General features: G+C 34.6%; 1 protein-coding gene across 1 annotated transcript in view; it reads right to left on the reverse strand.

Moving 5' to 3' along the window:
- Eip78C (Ecdysone-induced protein 78C) overlaps window positions 1-23,623 on the reverse strand; it is an 81,141-nt gene that overhangs the window by 15,464 nt on the left and 42,054 nt on the right. Inside the window, exon 3 of the mRNA XM_089645973.1 lies at window positions 3,117-3,244. Coding sequence (XP_089502099.1) covers window positions 3,117-3,244 — 128 coding nt within the window. The remainder of the gene's footprint in view (window positions 1-3,116; window positions 3,245-23,623) is intronic.

Here is a 23,623-nt window from a genome sequence, read left to right on the forward strand (position 1 = left end):
ATATAAATTAATAATATGTTACGTAACAATCTTAATTGACTAATTTAACTACCCAGTTTTTAGAGAAATGTTCTCGGGTTGACTGGGGGACCAGTCTATTTACCAATACTTAAAAATAATAAGAGTGTAATATAATTTCTTAAAAATAGTAGGTAAAGTTACACAATTTTTAAAATTTTAAAATTAATATACATTGAAAATAGCAACAGAATATATCTCAAATACATCGGAAAAATAACAATCGTTCTAAAAAATATGATTTAAGATTTTCACGGCCAAAAGTATTTTTGTTATTTGTTTTTGGGGTGTTATGTCCATCATCAGGGCAGATGCAATGCTGTCCGAAACGTTGGCTAAAGAAGGAGTTAGCGCAACACGGCATAACACCCCAAAATCAAATAACAAAAATCAATCATACTGTTGGTTTTGGATACGTAGGTATTATTATTATTTTACTAAAAAAGTTAATTACATGTAAGTATTCATAATTGTAATTAACACTTCATTATCACCGTCATTGTCTTTTAAGCAAACCTTTGTGGGAATATTGTGAATGTGACAGCTATTTACTAAGGTAAGCATTTGTTACATAAGAAAAAATAACCTACTGGTGGCTCCACAACACCAAGCTCACACCCGCTTTTCATCAAACCTGGGTTGCGTGGTTCCTCAAACTAAAACCTCATTCGCTCAACGGCAATTCTGGTTCATCGCGCCTAAAATATACAATGCATTGAGTACCGACTTAAAGTCAAGTAATTCTATATCCATATTTACTGCCCGTGTACATCAATGGATATTTGAAAGGGGACGACATTTCTTTAAAGATTATATGAGTTCCTAACACAATAAAAAAATAAATTATAAAAACTTCTGTCCAACTTGTCTCGTATCACGAAAATTAAAATTAAGTGTTGAACATAAACATGTTGTCTTATAGATAATACCTACGATAAATAAACATGCACACAAACAATTATATGCATTAAACAATCTATATTAATTATGTTTATATTTTAATCTCAATGTTTAATATTTTAAATTTTTATTTGTATCTTTTTAAAAATACATATACTTTTTCTTTATTTTTCAGTTTACTATTTATTAATTTTAATATATTTGTTTTTAGTTTTATTTATCAGTAAATTTGTTTTTTTCTATACTTCTTTCTTATGTTTCTATAAAATAGTGTTTTTTAGTTCTTTTAAGTTTTTATTATTATTTCATGTATGATTCATACTTGCATACTTATTTTTCTATAAAATAGTATATTTTGGACTGATACCCGATTCCGAGATTTGCATTCCATTCATTCATTCCCGAAAAAAAGAAGTGAAACCAAATAGATTTATTTATATGATACTGAAAACTGAAATCTTAATCGTGTTTGAAATTAGCTCGAGAAATAAAACTATTTCCGGGAAAATATTAACTTCTAAAAACTAATACGAGTTTAAAACAAATTTGATAAGTAATTTAGTATAAGTGATTTTTTTTGGCATATTTCAAGTTTTCAAAAACGTTTTGAGCGAACGCTTGCCATAGTATGCACAAATTTATACAACATTAAAATATGGGATAGGCGGTAAAATCTATGTGGATTCATTGGTAAGCAGTTTCACTTGCTCCCATAATATTTTGAGGAATGGTATTAATTAAATAATATGATATATGTATTGATATGACACCAAGTCTTTTTGGAATAGGTAAGATGCGGCGCGTGAAAGTAGGATCTTTGTTGGAACTTAACAGTTATCAAATTACAATATTAGTAGTGCGCTCGAGCGGGGTAGTAAATAAGTCTGACAATGTAAAATTAAAATTACACGATCTGTCGTTGTTGTAATTTTATGGCATAACATGATGTAACCTCACTTTTCCGAAAACCCTAAAATATATACTTCTTAACAAAACGACTGAAAGTTGAAAGTTGTATTTTTTATTGTGCTTCAATCCATAATTATTATTTTTTTAATTTGTTGACGCTCCCGGCATTGCCCGGGTTTAACATAGAGTTTTTCAGAATCAGACTTAGACAGTGACTTTTCTCTTGTTTTGAAAATCAGGTGTGCAAAATTTCACCAACCTTGAAATAAAACTGAAGATTTGAAGATCTGAAGATGAAAAGTGCCACAGGTTGAATATTAGGTATGATGAACCAGCACACGTTCATTGATTGCACTCAAAGATGTATAAACTACCTTCTACTAAATCTCATACCTACTATTTTATTTACCCCAAACAATCACACTCTATAACTTAAGAAAACAGATAACTAATTGATAATCGATCTGCATTATAAAATTTATGTACGACTTCACCGCTCCTATTCTCACTACTAATTAAAATCCTCTGGAACTGGCTACAATAGTATTATAGTATTTAAGTCACACTCAATTTCGTTACATGGGCGATGACCGGTTAAAAACGGTGTTAACTAATTTCTGAGGTTTACTGGAAAGGGCAAAAGGAATATCATCCATCATTATACAGGGTGTATCGGCAAGTACTCGACAAACTTTAAGCAGCTATTCCTTAGCACATTTGGAGTAAAAAATGTTATGGGCGCTTTGCTGTCCGGTAGCATTTTTTTTCCTTTAAAAACAAAAATAAATAAAAAATCCACACTCCGTCACTGTCATTGGAATTGTTTCTCGGGTTCAACAGCTGTTATTAGCAAGTGTGTCAAAAATTGTCCTCGCTCTTTCGTACACACTAAATAATAATAGTTAAAAATGAGACGAATGGTGCCGTGCCATTTCGTTGTGATTGTAAAAGCGCGCCAACGTAGGTACGTACGTACATTATTCAACGAAACTCGAACAAAATATTGCCAGACGGGTTTTCAAACATTGACAAAGGATAAAACATTGGTGACATGTGGTGAAAATATGAATAGTAAATTTTTTATTAAAAAAAAATGTTACCAGACAGCAAAGTGCCCATAACATTTTTTACTCCAAATGTGCCAAGGAATAGCAGGTTAAAGTTTGTCGGGTACGTGCCGATACACCCTGTATATAATCATATCAGTTCTTACTTATCAAATATAGAATAAAATAATAATTATATGCGGTAGAATTAAAATATGTATTTAGTATAAGTATTTTAATTACCTTGCAACCCTCGCACGAAGTAACTCCGTAATGGTAGCCTGACGCCTTGTCTCCGCACACTTTGCACGCGACGAATGTCTTCCCAGTGGAGGGGCTGGCACTGTCTGCCGCCGCATACTGCTGTTGCTCTGAAACAATACCAAACAATCCACTTACTGCAAGGCCTATCCTCTTGATTACCAGCTCACTCACCTGATTTCACATGCTCAACTGCTCATTCCGGCTGATGCGACGCAATCAGCTAATTCAGGGTGCATTGCGACAGCCACATTAAATGATACTTTAAGGCGATCAAAGATTGATTCCGTATTAAGGCAGAATCTTAAAACACAAAGCTTTTATGTAGATACCTACACTGTACTAAAAGGACCTTGATTAGCGCAAAATGCACTAACCCGATTTCACATACTCAATTGCTCATTCCGGGTGATGCGACGCATTCAGCTAATACAGGGTGCGTTGCGAGAGCCACATTAAATGGTACTTAATGCGACGGTCAAAAAGTGATTTCAGTACTAAGGCAGAATCTTAAAACACGAGGCTTTAATATATTATAAATCAGCTAATTCAGGGTGCATTGCGATAAGATTTTTAAGGCGGTCATAGATTGATTTTGGTATTAAGGGAAAATCTTAAAGCACAAGGCTTTTATGTAGATCCCTACATTGTACTAAAATGACCTTGATTAGCGCAAAATGCACTTGACACTATAACCTGATTTCACATACATCAATTGCTCATTCCGGGTGATGCGACGCATTCAGCTAATACAGGGTGCGTTGCGACAGCCACTGCGACGGTCAAAGAGTGATTTCAGTACTAAGGGAGAATCTTAAAACACAATGCTTTAATGTAGGTTCCTACATTATACTAAAATAACATTGAGTAGCGCAAAATAGCCTTGACACTGTCCTGATTTCACAATCGGCTAATTCAGGGTGCATATTTATCTCTCTTTAAAGAGAGTTGAAACTTTTAGACTTTTGTATATTTGAGGATACCGAATACAAAATTACCAAAATTTTTTTTTTCATAATATGTAATTTATAATCCAAAGTCTATAGTTAATTCAAGTTCTATAAAACAACTGGCATATAATGAAATAATAACAGAACTTAAAAATTAAATTTATTTAAATTGCTCAAAGTTCTGTGAAATAACTGGCCCTAAGGAAATTGAAGAAAACATCCAATCAGCAAGGGAAAATGACTCAAGAATGTTTATTAAATGAGTAACAATTGAGCTGTGACTATTATTTAGAGTGGTTTGACATGAAACAATAATAAAATAAACTGTTATTAAGTACAAATTGTCGACAAATGTATTTTGTCCCTCAGAATATTTTTCCACGCTTTTCCACAAGGAAATGCTTGTACCTAGATCTACAGCCCCCGACCTCGTAAAATTACGTTATTCCTTTTATTATCCTAAATAAGTACACGAGTCAAATGTCGTTAGTAGAGAAGGGTCGAAAAATATCGCACATAAACACCTGCGCTTATAGCGAGAGTGCGACTTTGATCCGCGTAAATGCTCTCTGGAAATATATTGCAAAGTGCACTGAGTATGTTTCGTGCTCGGCCGCCTAGTCATGCGGGGTGGTTTGTGATGCGCGGTACATACGTAATGCCGTAACCGAGTGTAGAGCGGACGTTTGAGCGTAACGGATGGCGATGTTATAGATAAAAAGCATTCACCATCTCATTGGCGAAAAAAAACACTCATGGAAATACAAAGTTTACTAACTAATCATTATTGAACACTTGACAATGTTTTTCGATTCCGCGACCGAATAAATCCGGTAGTTTAGAGGTGAACCTGTTGTCAAAACAATTTTGAAGAGATGGAGTAGAGAGCGAAAATGATAAAATCTGTTTTATTCATACGTAAAGGTGGCCCTGAGAACAAACAAGATTGAGTGTTAGAAATGATATGAGAGGGGGAATTTGGGGAAAGGAAGGAATGAACTTGTGCCTTAGAGATAAGTTCATACCTATTTAAAATAAGCTCTATTCTCCCCTCTTTTTGTTTAGCAAAGACCATTTTGTAGATATACAGCCAGTGAAGAAAATGTATGATTATACAATTTAAATTTACTAGATTTCGTACCCTTTTCTGAAAAACTCCCTTTCTCTCTTTAAAATTAAAAACCCTAAGGACTTCTTCCCAGACATCGCATTAATGCGAGACAATGCTTAACAAAAACTAATCACTCATCTCATAATAACGTTTTGTAATTTGTATCAAAGAGAGCTGTGATGGGAACATTGGCTGAAAAAAAGTAAATGTTAAATTGAAGACACAATATCAACAGCATTATCACACATACGCGTTCCCGTTTAATATACTACTGAACAAACTGTTCCTTCCGATCTGGTGGTAAAAGCAATATAATATTGAGAAAGAATCGTATGTACGAGACTTTCGAGAGTTCACAGATTATCCAAACAAAGTAGCAAAATTCTGGATCGCTATCGAAAACGAACTGCTGTGAACATAGGCACAGTTGTAATGCAAGTTACGCATACTTAGAAGGTACCTATCGTATGAGATCTTTGTGAGATGTTATAACCGAACGGAGTTTCATATTTTAATAAACCATGTCGGAAGTTTTTATGGTTGTTCGGCGCTCGGCAGCACTTATTAACTGGCCGCTACTGTGTAGGAAGGAGGATTCATAGAGCAAGATTGTTGGGCAAAAATCTCGAAACAGTTTTTTTTAATAATCGCTTTGGTATTAGTAAACCAAATGGTTATATCTGCTTACGATAAATCAATGGTAAATCAATATTACTCGTAAATCAATGGTTCCCAATTTTTTGAGATTCCTACAAGAATTTCTGCTGTTAATTTATTTTTACCAATTTATCCTACGATCAGGACACATTTTTTTCATAAATAGTGAAAATTTTAAAAGTGGATAATAATTATTTTCAAAATTCACTATCTTAATTTATTGGGATCGACCAAAATTAGCTCCGACATGACTGGTTGAGAATTGTTGCAATAAAACGGTAAAGCTTTTGTTTACACTTTGTTTTCGTTAGCCAGGAATGAATAGCACAATTTTAAAAAGACCAAGTCTTCATTCGACAATAACCAAAAAAAAAAAAAAAACATTGATATTTAGATTTAAAAAAACTGATCATTCCATCGCCACATTGCTAAACAGTAGAAAATACCTACTTAAAAAAAATTGATAAATTATATTGTGGCTCAACTTTCAACGTAAGCATTTTCCCGTGTAAAAGCTAAGGTGGTCAATTTTATAAAGGTTAGGTAACTTATTTTTTTCTTGATTGTGGCATTTAACATATTCAAAAAGCAAAGCAGTTGTGAATGCAAAAAAATGCGATGCCTCCCAAAGTAGCTGACTCCACGGCGCGATAGCTCGGCGGTAATAATATTATTATATAATAAGAACTCATTTGTATGATTACCTAGAAAAGGGGGCACTGCGCTTGGAAAGGTGTTTTGCTATTCCTCTGGAAATAAACGTACTAATCATTTATTTACTCTCCCATTGAACGATTGAAAAATAATACATCATATTAAAGCTTCTACTTAAGGCGATGCCGTACGTAGTAATGCAAAATCATGTGTTTTTTCTTTGAAATTTGGTCGCCTACAAATGTTTCAGATGCTTCAATTAAATACTACGAGTAGAATACATCTTGGCCTTTGAAACAATCGAGTATTTCTTAGATAATTCTTTTTATAAGTCCAGAAAAAAATAATGTATAAGGCCTATGAAAACTGCTTTAAAGTTCAAAATCTCCTACTTACGAACCCATTTTCGGTTATGATTTTATTGTATAATGAAGCAAATTAAGTTATTGATAAAATGATTGAAAAAAAAAAATATTTATGCCTGAACATGCACAAAATAAAATAAAAAGCACTTTTTGGCCATGTTTTTTTCTTGCAAAATTCAAAACAGGCTGAGAGTGTTAAGCAGGAATTTAAACCTTATCGCCATCTACGTAAGGGTTGTTATTGATAGCGGCTAAATTTAAAATATTACACGACGTAGTGCATCGCTTTAAGTATCTAGCACGGTCGATAGAAAATGGTTTCATCTTTAATGTCGCTAACTTGTCATCGTTCCCGAGCATCTCTGCAGATCGCCAACGAACAAACAACAGTTAACAACTATAATTTAGTGTTCTTAATCTCGAAGTGAACTGTTGTTTGTACGTTAGCAATGCAGTCGTGCTATGGAAAGATGACACGTTATCGACACTATCGATAAATCCTCAGACGTGTTACTAAAAAAAGATCTGACAACAAATAAATCTCTTCTTCCAGATAATAATGATAAGTATTTATATAGCGCCGTTTTCGTGGTAAAATTAAAAAAAAAAAAATGTTATAATCTGTATATCAGCCTCACAACATAATATATTAGGTATTTACTATAAGTTCTCAAGAAAACGGTCTGCAATTCCGTTTTTAATCGAATTACCAATCATTTGAAGAGATTCTTTATCCAGTACACTTGTCATATTATTGATATTTTATATGAATATCACATTTCCAGTGGGACAATGGCATCAAGAATTGTAAATATATCGATTGGTTGAAGGGGTGGGGACAGGAAATTGTAACAAAGAAAGCTTTAAAAGCACTTGGAATACACAGGTTGTTGTTCATTATTCATGTTTTTTATTCCAGAATTTTGTTTCACTGGAACCAGCCCTCGCCACAATATTGATATCGTAACCTATTGGCACTAGCCTAAATAATAGAGGTCTTAATTAGAACCGAAAATAAAGAAAAAATACGCTGATTTGTGGTAGTATCAAATGTGACGGGGGTTCAAACGACTATGGTAATACAAATAGCTGTTATACCTTATATATGTAATACCATATATTATGGAAATACCGATAATATCGCTGTTACACCGTTTAGTAAAGTATTACAGGATCACTGTTAATTGCAAACATTTGCATCAAGGTTTGTCATTCTGCCGTTAACAGCGTATTTTGACCTTTAACCGCACATATTGGCTGTTAACCGCATATTTTGACTGTTAATCGTGTATATTGTGATCTTTAACCGCATATTTTGACTCTTAACTGCACATTTTGGCCGTTGCCCTCATATTTACACCATTAACCGCATATTTTGACCGTTAACCGCATATTTTGGTCGTGAACTGAATATTTTGACTGTTCAAATAGATTTAGTTATTAAATCTATACATTTCTACGTATATGGATGTTTACCATCATCAAAATGACTCCAAGATATTTATAGTTGAATTGCTCAATTTTTTTTACATTTCTGAGTTGGGAGTATTGACGTTTGTCTGAGTAATCTATTATTTTAAAACGTGCATTTTTATTTAGAATATTACCTATTGTATTATATTTTTGTTAATTTGTAATTTTGCATCATAGAAGTATAATGTATTTAGTTTTCTGACTTTAAATTCTTTCCTTTGTATATGCATATACAAAAAAAAGTTCTGATCTATATCCATATGGTTTAAATGGTAATAATATTTAATTTTGCTTACAATTTTACCAATGAAAACTAAATGTTTTAAGTACTATATTTTCATTATGGTTCAATTTTTTAGATGTTGGTATTATATTGGTTTGATATCTAAAAACATGGGTGATTTAGATTAGTGTGCTGTATTAAAAATCAGTACTTTATTACTCATATTATAATATATTGTGGTGGAAATAAGTCGTCAGTTTTAATTTACGTAGTAGCTAAGTGTAACATTGGAATAACCAAGTGAAAACATTCGTAATTATACGAAATGTCGTCAAGTTAGCTGCACTGATGCATCAAGTGATGTTTGGATGATTTTACTACTTTTAACTGATAATATTACAATACAATGAAATCGAGTGTTAATGACTACGCCAGTTTAATGCAACACAGATTTTCAAATGGATGTAATACGATGAATGTATCAATTATACGGGAAATCTCAACATCACCATTAAAGAAAAATTCCTCGATTATACTATAGAGACTTTGAATCTGGGTGTAACGTCTGGGACAAGCAAACTCGATGATTATGTGTTTATTTTTGTATTTCAACTTTGTTTATGCTTTTCGGTACAGCAAGGGGGTAAATTGATATATGTAAATGCAGATATTGTTATTACATAAGCATCTTAAAAAAATATTCCATAATCTTTATAGCAATATTATACAGCTGCAAATGTTACAAAAAATCTATAATTGAAGACTTGAAAGGGTAGATATTATGATATATTAAATTTTTAAGAAATTATTATAAATGTAAAACGTCAATATTTTAATATAAAAAAAATTATGGACGGGTTGTTTCTCACAATTTTAACAATACAAAAAACTTCAAAGTTAATTTTCAAGTTCTGTGAAGGTTTTATTTAAGTTCTGTAACTATTTCAATTTTGTGAAGCAACTAGTCAATAATGATATAATAATAGAAATTTAATGAATTGTTTAAATTCTTTGAAACAAAACGTGCTAAGTATTGTATTAGAATGCCAACAACGGTACTTTTGTTATAAAGTTCTTGGAAATACATTTCAATTACAAAAGTCAAATTGATCGCAAAACTTTGTTTACGCTTTGTTTACGCTTTGTTTACGTTTAAAACTTTGTACAATTGGGTCAGTGGTAGAAGCAGATTAATTTTTAAGCTAGTATAGTGCTCTCTCAGAAGGTACCGAGATGTGCATTATAACGTTATAGAAGAATGGAAGGAGTGTGCATATTTAAATATTTAACGAAATGAACAGTTAAGTTAAATCTATTCAAAGTGTGCCAATAGTCATGTGAGATGTTCGAAAATATAAACCTTCAGTTCTCTTTAGTAGATGTTGAAGTGAAATGAACAGTTAAGTTAAATCTACTCAACGTGTGCCAATAGTCATGTGAGATATGCGAGAGTATAAACATAGTACAGTTATTTTTGGTAGATGTTGAAGAAGTAGCTGTGAGTGTAACCCAATGTCTATTGTCATATTTGCTTCCCCTTCTGAAACAAGGCTTGATTGTATGTTTTTATGGAGGAAAACGACATTGCGCTTATTCCGGGCGCAACGTTCCAAAACCATATTTTCAACACTTTGAATTAAAATTCATCCTCATCTTATTGAATTACCTATAAAGGCTGGACGAGAACAATGGGATTACATTTTTTTTTTGTCTATCAGTTATGCGTGGGAAAGAAATGGGGCTATTATTTGATTAAACAAAAATGTATTCTTCTTATTAATCCCGGAATATAAAGAGGTTAATGTCATCCTATACATCCCATAATGTATATGCATACAAATTATTCCTCACATTACTTAAAACAAGAAAAAAAATAATGAGCGAAAATTAATAACGTAATTTTTAATTGGAGCGAAGACATTCTAAAAAAATTACATTAGAACAACAAGTCAAATAGAAAAGTTGTAATTATTTCATGACACCCAATATTTACTACTTTCTCGCACAGAATTAACCGTTTATATATATTTTTTAAACATGTTTGTTTATTTTTGCGCCCAAATAAAGACCCGACCTATCGATTTGATGTCAAATGCGAAGACAAATTCGCTGCCCCAACGTAATAGCCAATCGGAAAGCTTTATTCAAGTAAATAAATAGGTACACATTTTTTACATAATGTTTCCAGCGCTCATCCAGAAATGATGATGAATGTATACCTACATACATAATAAAGAATCCTGATAAAATGAGATGAATGAAAGTCATCCAGCTACAAGTTACTTACCTACATTGAGGTTAGTAGGTGATAAATACGCTTTAAAGGCTGTTTAGCTAATAATACAAAATTGCAATTCTTTATCTCCTATCGCATACGCCGTAGAAATCGCTTAGAAACATGAAAAAATTACTAACTAGGTAGGAATTTCATCTGATTTTGTGAAACTAATCAGCATTGTATTCTCGTAAAACATGGCCATGACCAAACCTAAGCACAAGTTTTGATCCTGTGCTAGGAAAGGGACGGCTAAAATTAGGGGTGCGGAAATAAATGGTTTTCAAAGATTAATTTATTTTTTCTTACTGCCATAAAAATTGATACGTGTCCAAAGTGGTGGTGAAAGGAAAGACAAACTAGTTAAAATCACCAATTGAACTAATTGATTAAGGATCATAAAATGTTCATTGGTTTCAGATGTTTTAAATTAATTTTCTAACTTTATTTTTTTGCTAAAATGTTTCATTACGTATACAATTCATAACAACATTATTTATGTATTTATTAATTAACGCCCTTTTTCGAGGCTTTTACATATGAGTATTAAGAAATATACAAAATTTATTGTACATAACCGAATTGCTTCATTAACAACATTTTATGTTTGTTTAGAGATAAATTGAAGACGTCCACTGACTTGGTATAATTGTTTCCCTTCATTAGTATTCTGGGCAAAGAAGAATACATTTGGTAGTTAGTCCCAGAATTTCCTGACCAATTTTTTTAGTAATTTCTCAGAAATAAATCCTGACTTCTAGTATTACGACTTAATACAAAATACATCCAGTATTATTATTATCACAGTATCAACAATAAAACATAAAGAAGAACAACGATAATAACATAAGTATTGTATTGTACATAAAAAAAGTTGCAATTAATTAGAAAAATAATCGCATTTGGCATTGAAGTAGGTATCACCTAAATATTGTGTATATACTTGTATATATATGTATACTATATACATGTACGCTTTTTTCTTAGCATTTATCACTACGCTTTTTGTCAAACTGAAATTTAATTAATTTGTCACTTTCATAATATTTTGTAAACTACAATCTAGCTAACGACCGCTCTGTAAATTGCCATCTCAACACATTAATATAACAAAATCACGGCACACATAACGAAACGCAGCGGTAAAAGACCACATCATTGTCTATTTTTTATTATTACAAACTACACAAGTTAAAGATGTATATGTTATAGTTATATGCAACGAGGAAATGCGGACTTGTGGATGAGAAAGACATCCACAATACAATACAGCAATAATTATCAATGGTGGATATTTTGCAATAGTGATTCCAACGGTGCATTGATACTGAACGCTTCGCATCGGTCCATAGACACTAAAGCGTACAACGCGATTTACCTAGGAAACATAATAACATAATTATTTATTTATCTATTTTGGTTCGAGTAGGCCAGGAGCAGACAAATGTACATAAACATAACATAATTTCTCTGGAAAAATATAATTTATTGTTCAATTGTTTTATTTGAACTAAGAGGCAGACGGCTGCGGTAGGAATACATCGCAAAGCGCCACCTAACTCCAACTGAATGTTTTAAATATTTACCAATTCAGACCCAGAATGGCGTTCTCTGTGAAATTGGAAGCGACGTATTGGTTTTTCTTATATGTACAATTGAAGTTTCTGAACGATTGGTATGTTATATTATTATTAAGTTGCAGAATAATTAATGTATTCTTTAAATAGTATTAGAATATTGGTTTCGTTGCCGAGATAAATAAACAACGTAATGCTTTGCCATGTTAACTGAACACAGTGAATATTCAACACACTTTTAAAAGGTGATATAAAGTCATTAAAAACGATGAAATTTTTTTTAACCTAACCTACTTAATCCAGTTAATAAAGTTTTTTTTTTCATCACTTTCCATGACTTTATATAACTTTTTAAAGAGGTGATGAATTATCATTTTGATGATTTATCCGGTCACCGTTTTGCTCAGTTGAATAATAGAAATGTTTATATTTTGTATCAAAAAGAGCGTGACGTGAGAGGTGTGACTTGCCTAGCTTTAAAAGATATGTAATGTGGTGGATAGGTAAATAACAGGGTTCCCGATTGTCTTTGTAAGTGAAGAAATCCAGAATTCTCAAAGGAAGCGTGCATGTAATGTAGGCAAGCCAGCGCGAGCACCAGTGGGCCCTTGCTGGCTGACTCGCTCGCTTGCCGAGTTGCTGGGTTCCTGGCTTGCTTCAGTACATGGTAAGTGAAGTGTTTAGAGGCAGGAATCTGGTATGACAGCTCCGTAGAGCCGGCCGGGGTGAACGAACCGGGCCGGGCCGTTGAACCGGCCGCTGCGGGCGATTCGCACAGGCGGGCGTATCATCATCGTTATTACATCACTGTACACGCTGAACTCTTCTCCGTTCTAGCTGAGACTCGAACCATCCATCGCTCGTATTTCCGTACAAGAGCGACGACTAAAGTAAACAAACGAGTATACACACACTCCGAGAGCCGGGACCGTTTTCTGCGACCGGTTCTAGTATGAGTTAACAATACAAGCTTAGTACGCTCATGAGCACTGATTCCATGCTATATCTAATAATCCTAGTATTCTTATATGAACTAGCCGAGTCTAGCGTTGCCCAGGAACCACTCGCTAACAAAACCTCATCCGAAATTAATGAACATTTAGATGGAGGTTATGTTTCACAAAATACAAAGTAATACAAAAGTGATAATGTAAGTGATACAAAACAGAAAACTTGTCACTTGCGAGTATTCACTTACCTTCATTGTGCAATACGTTACAGAAAATAACTAATTCTAACCTCTAATAAAATACGAATTACTCACCATTTAATACGTTTCATAAGTAATTCGGTACGGATGCTAATGAAAATAAAACTTAACTAGGTACTGTTCTGTAGATGTTCCTATATTGAATTTCCTACAAAATTTTGATATATTGGAGGAAATGGCATCATGATAAAAATATGACATGAGTTTGTCAAATAATGTTTAAAATTATCTGGGAAACACTGCTATGTGATAATAATAATAATAAAGTATTTGTAATGAAGCGACGAAACTCCTGAGTTGAGAGATGTTACACAACGTCATGTTTTCAAACCGGTACTTTTGTACAACACACAAAGAATACACCACGATAAACATCGTAATTCTGAATTAAACATTTGAAGAGACTGAAACATACTTTGAATTATATACATCACTGGGAAACGTCATGTTAAAGATGAGGTAAATAATTATTATTCTTAGATTCAGAAACGTCTTCGTGAAGTAATTCATAGCAACAGGGCGCATACGAGATTTCAGCTGACAGTGGTGAGAAAATTTGCGTTTTAGAGTGACGGAGGTTTCTCGGTTGCTGCGATATGAATCGAGATCTAAATTTCATAGATCGTTTAACATATTAAAGTATTCTGGATGGAGACCTTAGCCCGCACCCGTACCCGTAACATGACGAGTTCATGCTGGGCAGTGGGCACGCCGAAAGATATTCGGAGGGCGAGATAAGCCACATACTCAAATTATAGATCGATCTCACTGATGGCGGAACCAGAGAGCAGTCAGTTGTAGCACGCTGGTTCAATTATAGATTACTCGTGTAAGTACACGTCGCAAGTTTGTTTGGAAGCGGGAAAATGTCAAACAAGAAGCCGGCGGTCCTAATTATACACCCGGAAGCGGAGAAGTAATCCTCACAAAACGGTCGGACAATGCACATGTAGAAAAAGCGGGAGACACCAACGCACTCAGATAGGAGAGCAACCCGGAAGTACCTGGGGGCTGTGCGGGTAGCTCCTCGGGCTCGGGGTCGAAGAAGGACAGGTTGAAGTCTGCTCCCGCGGCGAAGGAGACCACGGGGGTTGGCGCGCGCGGGGGGCGTGGGGGCGCGGGGGCCGCCGTCTCCTCGAACACGTCCATCGGGCGGGGGGCGGGGGCGGGGGCGGGACCCCATGGGATCCGGACACTGACTGCGCTCACCTGCGCCGCGCGCGGCTGCCGACTGACTGCCACCAGGTGCCGAGTCAGTGACCTACCTCCTCCCCCCCACCCCGCTCGCATCCCGCTCGCATCCCGCCCGCCATCCCACCATCCCGCGCAAGAAACATGGTGGACAACATACATACGTACAGCGAACTGTATCATCCTCTCGCACTCTTCACACAGCTGTTTTGCGAAGACCCTTCCAACCACCGACGCCGACAGCGGCCCGACCAGCAACCAACCAACCAGCCGAAACTATTGCCCAACTACCATTATTACCTAAATTATATCACGGCTGGGGTTGATTGCACAATGGCAACCTTTCCAGATCAAGAACCTGGTTTTTAATCCTCCTGTTATTTATCACTCCATCCAAGATATACTTGCATAACCATCTAAGAGCAGCTGAGACAATGATACAACACGTTCGTACGTGTGAACCGTTGTTGGCATTTTGGTAACGGTAGGTAAGCATTAGATACAAAGACAGAAAGTTTAATGTCGGAGAGTTTCATGATTTAAAATACGAACAAATTAACGTCTTACGATGTACCGTTAAATCAGAATCATATTCATATTGCCTATACCTTCAATTAATCAGTTTTATAACCTTTACCCGATGCTTCATATGTTGCAGTGAAATAAACTATGAATTCATTGTTTATGAAGGGTTCCCACACATACATAACTTTATTTGAATCAAATAAAATCTCTATTGAATTCCATTCGCATGTGTTGTTTGATGTTTAATCAATGAATATATTAGCAGCATCTCTCTATATTGTATGCAGTCATGAAAATTGACGAATAAAATTATTTTATGTAACATTATTCAACAAAAAGAAAAGAAAAAAAGAAAGGTAACGAATGTCAAATTTATTCATATTATAATTTTTGGGTTCTATAGGGAAATTTTTTAATTACTGACTAGGTAATACACCCGGTTAATATTTTAAAAACGTCAGCTTAGTGTGTATAATGTAGTTAACTTTGCAGATGGCAAAAAGATGAACTAAAGTCGAAAAATTTTTATCACTCGGCTGTCAAAATATTATTTTCAATTGGACTATTCAAAGTTGTATTTTTACAAATGAGAAAACCGATGACAAGTAACACACGAAATATTATTTTAAAAGTTTTGGCATTCATTGGATGTGAAACTCGATAAAAACCTAAATAAGCTAAGATATAAACTATTCAGAATAGAAACGTCACTTGAAATAGCTTTAGCTGTATTTGGTGACCAGATCTGCATAGTTAAATACTTCCCCACCTTCATTATCCCCATCTCCTTCATCTCTCTTAAGCCTAACAACATACCCCAATCGGGGAGGCCATAGTCTCACTGGCTCCAGATGGTTTGGAACAGTTGGGTCTGTGGTGCGGTTTTCACATAAAAAATAGGAAAATTTAAATTATTAACACGCCATTTCCCCACAGGGGTAGGCAGAGAAGAAATACCTCCAAACAACTTTCACGGCACACAGTCTTTGTTTAATATATTATAATAAAACAAATAAAAAACTTTATTCCACTCAATTTTATTTTGACCGTAACCGGTTTCAGCTCGTCAAAGCCATCTTCAGACTGGTACACAAAATTCTTAGTCTACGGTTTATATACACAACATATGGGGGAGGGGGGAGAGGGGTAGTTTATAGGGTTTTAATCAATTTTATTTGTTACTAAGTCGTTTAAGATTGTGGAATTTCTAAATATTTGGTAATTCCAGTAAGCTAATTACCTTGGGTTTGTAGCTCATTTCAATATTTATTAGGGAAAAAACCTCACAGGTAATATGCATTATTAATGACCTAATTTTATTGTCAAATCATTATTTATGATGGGATTATATTTGCTTTTTGAAAAGATACATGTTTACATTTGAGAAATTATTATAGAAATTAAGAAAGTAGGGACTTAGCAACTGATACTAATAGCTTATTAATTACAAAGTTACTTATTGAAGGGGTACATGTTTACATTGAAGTGGGGATGGTCTAACCTAACTACATATTTTAATGTTGAAATTATTATGAAAATTACAATGGATACAAGAGCGGAGACTTGGCAAATGATTCTAATTGTTTATTCATTACAAAGTTAGGGTCTATTTTATTAATTAAGCGAGTAATTTCTAAAGATTCTAGTCTATCAAGCTTGTGGCCTTTATTGCAAGTATGGAGGACTTTAACATCTCTGTCTTTATCAAACGAGTGTTTGTTTTCTAATAAATGTGATGCTACATTTGACAATTCGCCTTTATTATTTACCCAATTTGTAAAATGTTCTTTAATACGGGTTTTGAAAGATCTCCCTGTTTGACCAACGTAATATGCTGGGCAGTTAGCGCAGTTCACTTGGTAAACGCCCGAGTTCTCGAGTTTTTCTCTTTTATCTTTGTTGTTAATTAAAATTTTACCTAGGGAGTTTACATTATAAAAAGCTGTTTTGCATTTATCATTATTGGTTAATCTAGATATTTTTGTTGATATTTCACCAATATAAGGGATTTTAACCCATTGTTTATTACTATCTTTTTCATTTTTATTTTCAAGGCCTTGTGAAATGATTGTTAATGTGAGTTTTTTATCCTTTTTCTCTATTAGCCTATCAATAGTTTCGCTTTTGTATCCGTTGTTATTGGCGATAGTTTTAATAATATTTAATTCATTATTATAATTTATATAATTCAAAGGCACGTGTAAAAGTCTGTGAATGAGTGAATAAAATACTGATAATTTATGTGAAATGTGGTGTCTAGATGTATTGTGTATGATATTATCACTATATGTAGATTTTCTATAAATTGAAAATTCTAATTTATTGTTAATGATTTCGATACCTATGTCGAGAAAGTTAATCTTATTACCCCCCATTTCCATTGTGAACCGGATTGATTTGTTAATTTTATTGATTTCTTTTAGAAAAATATCTAATTGTCTGTTTGTTCCTGTCCAGATAATCAGAATGTCATCTACATATCTACGATAGAAGGCGACTTTATTAAACGATTTTAGTTTTTCGATGGATTCTTCGATATAATCCATGAAGAATTCAGCTAAGACCGGTGAAATCGGGCTCCCCATAGCTAACCCACTAGATTGGATGTAATAGTTATTATTAAATCTAAAGAAATTTTGTTCTATGCATGTATTTAGTAATCTTGTTATTTCGTTACGTTTTATTAAATTAATGTTTATTTTTTCCATGTAATTATTAATAATTATTTTTAATTCGTTTGTTGGTATGTTTGAGAACAAACTAACAACATCAAATGAAACTAAGGTAGCATTATTGGGAACTTTGATGTCTTTAATGAGGTCTATAAGTTGTAGGGAATTTATTATTCCGTATTTTGGTTTAAAATTAAGAGTATTTTTTATAATATTATTTCCAAATTTTGCTAATTTATAGGCAGGGGCTGAATTATATGACACTACTGGTCTTACTGGCATATTATTTTTGTGTACTTTTGGCTGTCCATATAGACGTGGGCTTGTTTCTTTAACATTAATATGTCGTCGCCTACATACTCTGCTGTTATTTTGACTCTTGACATGACCCGACTCAAGTTGAATCACTTGATATTGCCAGTCGTCCTGAGGTATTCCCGACCTCTTCTTCCATTCTCTTCCCCGTCACACACCTATTATCGTAATTTATTTTTGGAGTATTACGCCGTATTATCTCTTTCTTTAGTCAACATTTCGGATAGCTTGACAGTGTGCATCGTGAGGGCAGTTATCTAATTACCAATTAGATGGGTTAGGTAACGATTGATTGGTGAATTTGAATTAACTTTTATAGACGTTTTATTGACCTGTCGGTGGCCGAGTTGACATCGCGCTTGGGTCCCACTCGGGCGTAGTGTGTTCAATTCCTCGGCTGGTTAAGTCCTCCATCACAACACAAGCAACATTTTCAGCTTACTGTGGTGGTAGTAGGAGATTTTCAAATATTGTCAGGTTATTCGTAACCCGGGAATGTTTGTCTTTCTTACAAAAAAAAAATCTGCCTTGATGATGGGCACTGTAATGCTGTCCGAAAGGTCAGTTAAATAAGGAGGTAGCGCAACACTGCATATACCCTAAAAATAAATCCCTGTAAAGCTTTAGACATAATTGGTGACTTGATATGAATACTTGATAGTCCAACATTTCTCTTCTTATCTTCTTTCCATCACCGTACCCTTCACTCTCACAACATACACAAATGATTGGAGATGTCGTAGGGTCACGCTCCGGTTAGCAAGGAGAAGTTGGGACTCTAGTACGGAATTAAAATAAAAAATTCAATCAGTGCACATTGCAGCAGATACGAAAGTTATAAAAACACCCAAAAAAAAATATTTTTATCGATTTGAGAATTTGGATTTTTCAAGTTTATTATTTTCGTCGCAAACTAAAAGGTTAAAAAAAAACTTTTGGTTCGGTTCTGCTCCTCAAAGAATTTAAAGACACACTAAACAGCTGATATTAACCCCCTGGCTACAGACTTTTTTTAACAATTTAACCTAAAAAATTGCAACTTCGGATTCGATTTACTCGAAAACGAAAGCTCATTTAAAAAAATATATTCCACAAATTGTGCAATGTACTGTAGATTCACCAATTTCCCGCTTTTACTACGGATTTCCGGACATCGTGTATTTGGGAAATGAAAAGTATTGGCATAATAAGAAATAACATATCTCATCAATTATATTGCAGTAGTGGAAATGAAAAGGTACTATGATATATTTATTACTTGCGTTAACTTATTTCCATATCTACTATACAGTGGTGTATTCCTAGAGATTTTCAGATTATTACGATTTTATTTAAATAATAATACCACAATTTAGGAGGTGGACGTGGGTAACGCCGCCCTGGGGACTATCAATTGGATAACCACCACCCCTCCCATAGGTCACTCCAAGTGGTTCGCTACGTTTGGTGACTTAGAAGGGGTGCCCGGGTTCATGGGTTGAGTGTTCTCTAGGTCTTGGCGGCGGATGCTTTTGCCGACCTGCTGCACGGCGGGTCGGATCAGGAGAGACTGGTTGCGGGAGACCTTTTGACCTCTCCACACGGACTCTTTCTCGACCCATCGCCTTACACCGTAGAGGTAGGGATGGATTGACCCCCAGATTCCTACCCACCCTTAATATCTTTTCCCTTCCCAGAACTTTATCTCCTTCCTTTCTACAAAAAGACCCTCCATACATTATCCTCTAAGATAGGGCCTCCTGTTTGGAGCTAATGTAAAAAAGACGTTTTCATTTCCCTCCTAAAATGAACGGCAGTATTAAAATGGGAATGAGCAGCCCACGCTCCAAGGAAAACCCTGCCAGACTGGAGACCAGAAGGAAATAGAACAACTAAAATAGCACCCATTGACCCAAAACAGCAAACATTGTAAATATTATTAGTTTATATTTAATTATGTATTATATATATTTAAATATGTATCTTGACTTATTTTTTCATTTCTTTTTTTTCTTGTTCTTATTTCTTATGTTTTATTACACGACCTGTTATATTTTGTTTTACAAATGCTATTTTTCTACATTTTAATAGTAAGCAATTTTGTATATTTTATTTAATTACTTTTTGTTTTACAGCATGCTATTTCTGTACATCTTAGTATTGTAAATTAAAGCATTATGACTACCGTAATACGGGCATGAGCCTAGTACGGTAAATAAGACAAAAAATTGTAATCACTTAAATTTACTGTATTTTCTGTAATACATGTAATTTTTTTTTCCTAACTCCATAGCGATCACATACATTCTATCCAAGGTGATGGAATGTATGATCAACGACATACCTCATAAACCTCCAGAATGATAAAATTAATTAATTGTTATTCTGTGATAGGAATTATGGTGTATGGTATATTTATACTAATATCTTTGATTTATACCGTTGATATTCAATAAATAAAATTATTAACGACCGTCAATACGGATTCCAGCGGAGCTGCGGATGACAGTACTGTCCATGATAGCTTTTTGTTTGACAAGCCCCTAGGATACACAAACATCTCGGTGGACTTTGAAGCAGAGAAGGGTTGGACGGTTACCTCGAGAGGGTTTTCTCTTGGGGTAAGAATAACCTAGTCGAATTCAATGTTTCAAAGAGCCAATCATTTCTGATTCCATCTAAAAGTGACCGAAATGACAATCTAATCTCCTTCAACGGAAGCAATCTTCTCAACATTGATATGCTTAGTGTAACTCTAAGGAACCAGCTCAGGCACGGAGGCTCCGTCGAAGCTAGAGTCAAGTTAGCTTCTCAGAAGCTAGGTGTACTGTACAGGGCCCGCAGATACTTTAATAGTAGACAACTGCTGACCTTGTACACATCGCCAGCTCGCCCCGCTGTTGAATTTTGCAGCCACCTCTGGTCTGGAGCCCCAAAGTACCTGAAAAATCCTTGACTCTGTGCAGAAACGGGCGGTCCGTTTGAAAGATTCCCCTTTCTTAAAAAAACGGATAGAAACCTTTAGAGCACAAGGGGTCAGGTAGGTGATCAGTTTTTGTTCTACCAGTATTTCAGTGGAAGATGCTCCGAGGAACTAGCGTCATTGATCCCTTCGGCACTGGGTAACACGCCAAACGAGCGCCCAACCTTTGTACACTGTTAATATTTGTCACATGAGAACAAGTCTTTTTACGACTCGTTTTTTAGTTCAAAAGCTCGGCCGTGGACCGTCTGAGTCTCTTCAAGACCCATGTTCACTCCTTCCTCTCCTCAAAAATATCCTCCATATAGCATCTCCAGAGATAACGTAGGCCCTGAGGGAAATTATTTTCCTCAGGCCTCCTGTGAGGAGTTAATGTAAAAAAATATAAATATATAGTAGAACACGTCAAAACAATTAACTAATTATTTTTTAAAACTTCCTTCCCTAAATATTTCCAATTGTAATTAGGGAAATCACTGTTGTGGTTTGGAGATAATCTAATCTGAATATTTCCCACGTACAACTTATTTTTCGACAACGTTAGTTTGTGCTCTGGAAAGTCACGTAAATCGGAAATCAAATTCACTGCACGTCACGTCTTTCGAGAGTAAGAAACTATATTGAAAAATACCATAGCAAAAAAAATATATTCATATAGATCAACAAACGCTGCCTCTGAATAGTAATATAATTTAATATATGAATTTATAAAATGAAATTTAACAAACGAATAAAACTCATTCACATTAAAACACAAAGTTTGGTTGGTACGACAGAATCTGCTAATTCATCACAACCAGTCTACGTGAGTAATATATCTATGGTCTACTATTTCCACATAAAGGTTGCCAATTTGTGGAGAATTCCCCAAATCGCAGGGTATTTCTAAGATTTTTCATGAATTAAGTTTTTTTGCGGGGAGAAACTTTTTGTAAGGAAAATGCTGGTTTTCTTGTGCACTTCATGATTATCCAACCATATCGAAAAATAATATTTACAAAAATTGTAAGAACGTACAATAAGTATTTCATTTTCTTTCGCAACAAAAAAGTTCTATCTTTAAAGCCTAAACTTAAAAAGAAATTAGGCTTTTTGAGATAGGTGACTGGTGACCTCACCAGGTACATCCGGGAGTTCCTGGAAGTATTTTATTTAACTATTTAGAACATACCAGTTAGTAGCCGAGAGGACCATAGCTTCGTGGTCTTACCTAGGATTCGGAGGTTAAATACTGTCCCCGTCAGTTCCCTGGTGTCCATTATTAAACAAGCATCTAGCTACATAAATTTTTACATAGTAATTTTAACTCTAAGCCTCAAATATTACTCTCCACTCCCCTCCCCACACACACACCTCTAGAAAATATGCTTAATTTAATAATTTTAATTATTATGATAAACTGCGGAAAAGCTGTTATGTTCAAATTGTATGGAGATCTTAAGTGTTTACGCAATAAAGTAAAATAAATAGCTGCCATTGTTAAAAAATATGTTGCACTGATTTTATTATGTATTACTTGCGTCTCTTACTTATCTGTAATATTTGTGTTTCATATATATTTTTAATTCCGAATTTTTATTTTTATTTGATTTATATTTTAATCTTTATTTAGGTATATGAAAATTAATGTGTCCTATGGCTGAGTAGATTTTGGTTATTGTTGTACCTATTTGTAAATTAACTGAGTTTTTATAACTGGATTGTTCTCACGTAAGTGAGATCGTCTGTAAAAACCCAGTTTAAATAAATAAATAAATTAACTATCTCATTTTCCCCGCAGTGACAGACAGATAGAATGGACCGCAATACAACTCTGTCTCGGCACACTGCTTGCTTCATTCACATTCAAACATCGTCTTAAACATGCTCTCCTATTATTCTCTCTATTGACACGATCTGACCCAAGAATTTGATTGACTTGATCGCGCCACCATCTTCTACCATTCACTTTTGCGTCGTATTATATTTACAACTCCTCTCTTCGTTCACCAGCTCCAAATGACTGGCGCAATTTGATAGAAGCACCCTCCCCAATGACTCCATTCAAATGCTCGGAGGAAGTTTATCAAGTTTAGAAGCCCGAGTAAATCTGGCTTCCAAGAAACTGGGCGTCTTGTATAGGGCTAGCAGATTCTTCAATAGCGACAAGCTGCCAATCCTAGACAAATCTCAAGTACGCCCAGCAATTGAATTCGGAAGCCAACTCTGGGCTGAAGCCCCACAATACCTACTTGATTCTGTGCAAAGGAGGGCGATCGGTCGTATTGACAATTCATTGTTAACAGAGCGATTGCCATCTATAATGCGCAGACGCAAGGTGGGCATGATG

This window comes from Hesperophylax consimilis, chromosome 23 (assembly GCF_061612785.1).
Source record: "Hesperophylax consimilis isolate HC1 chromosome 23, BYU_Hcon_1.0, whole genome shotgun sequence".
In the NCBI taxonomy this organism is placed as follows: domain Eukaryota; kingdom Metazoa; phylum Arthropoda; class Insecta; order Trichoptera; family Limnephilidae; genus Hesperophylax; species Hesperophylax consimilis.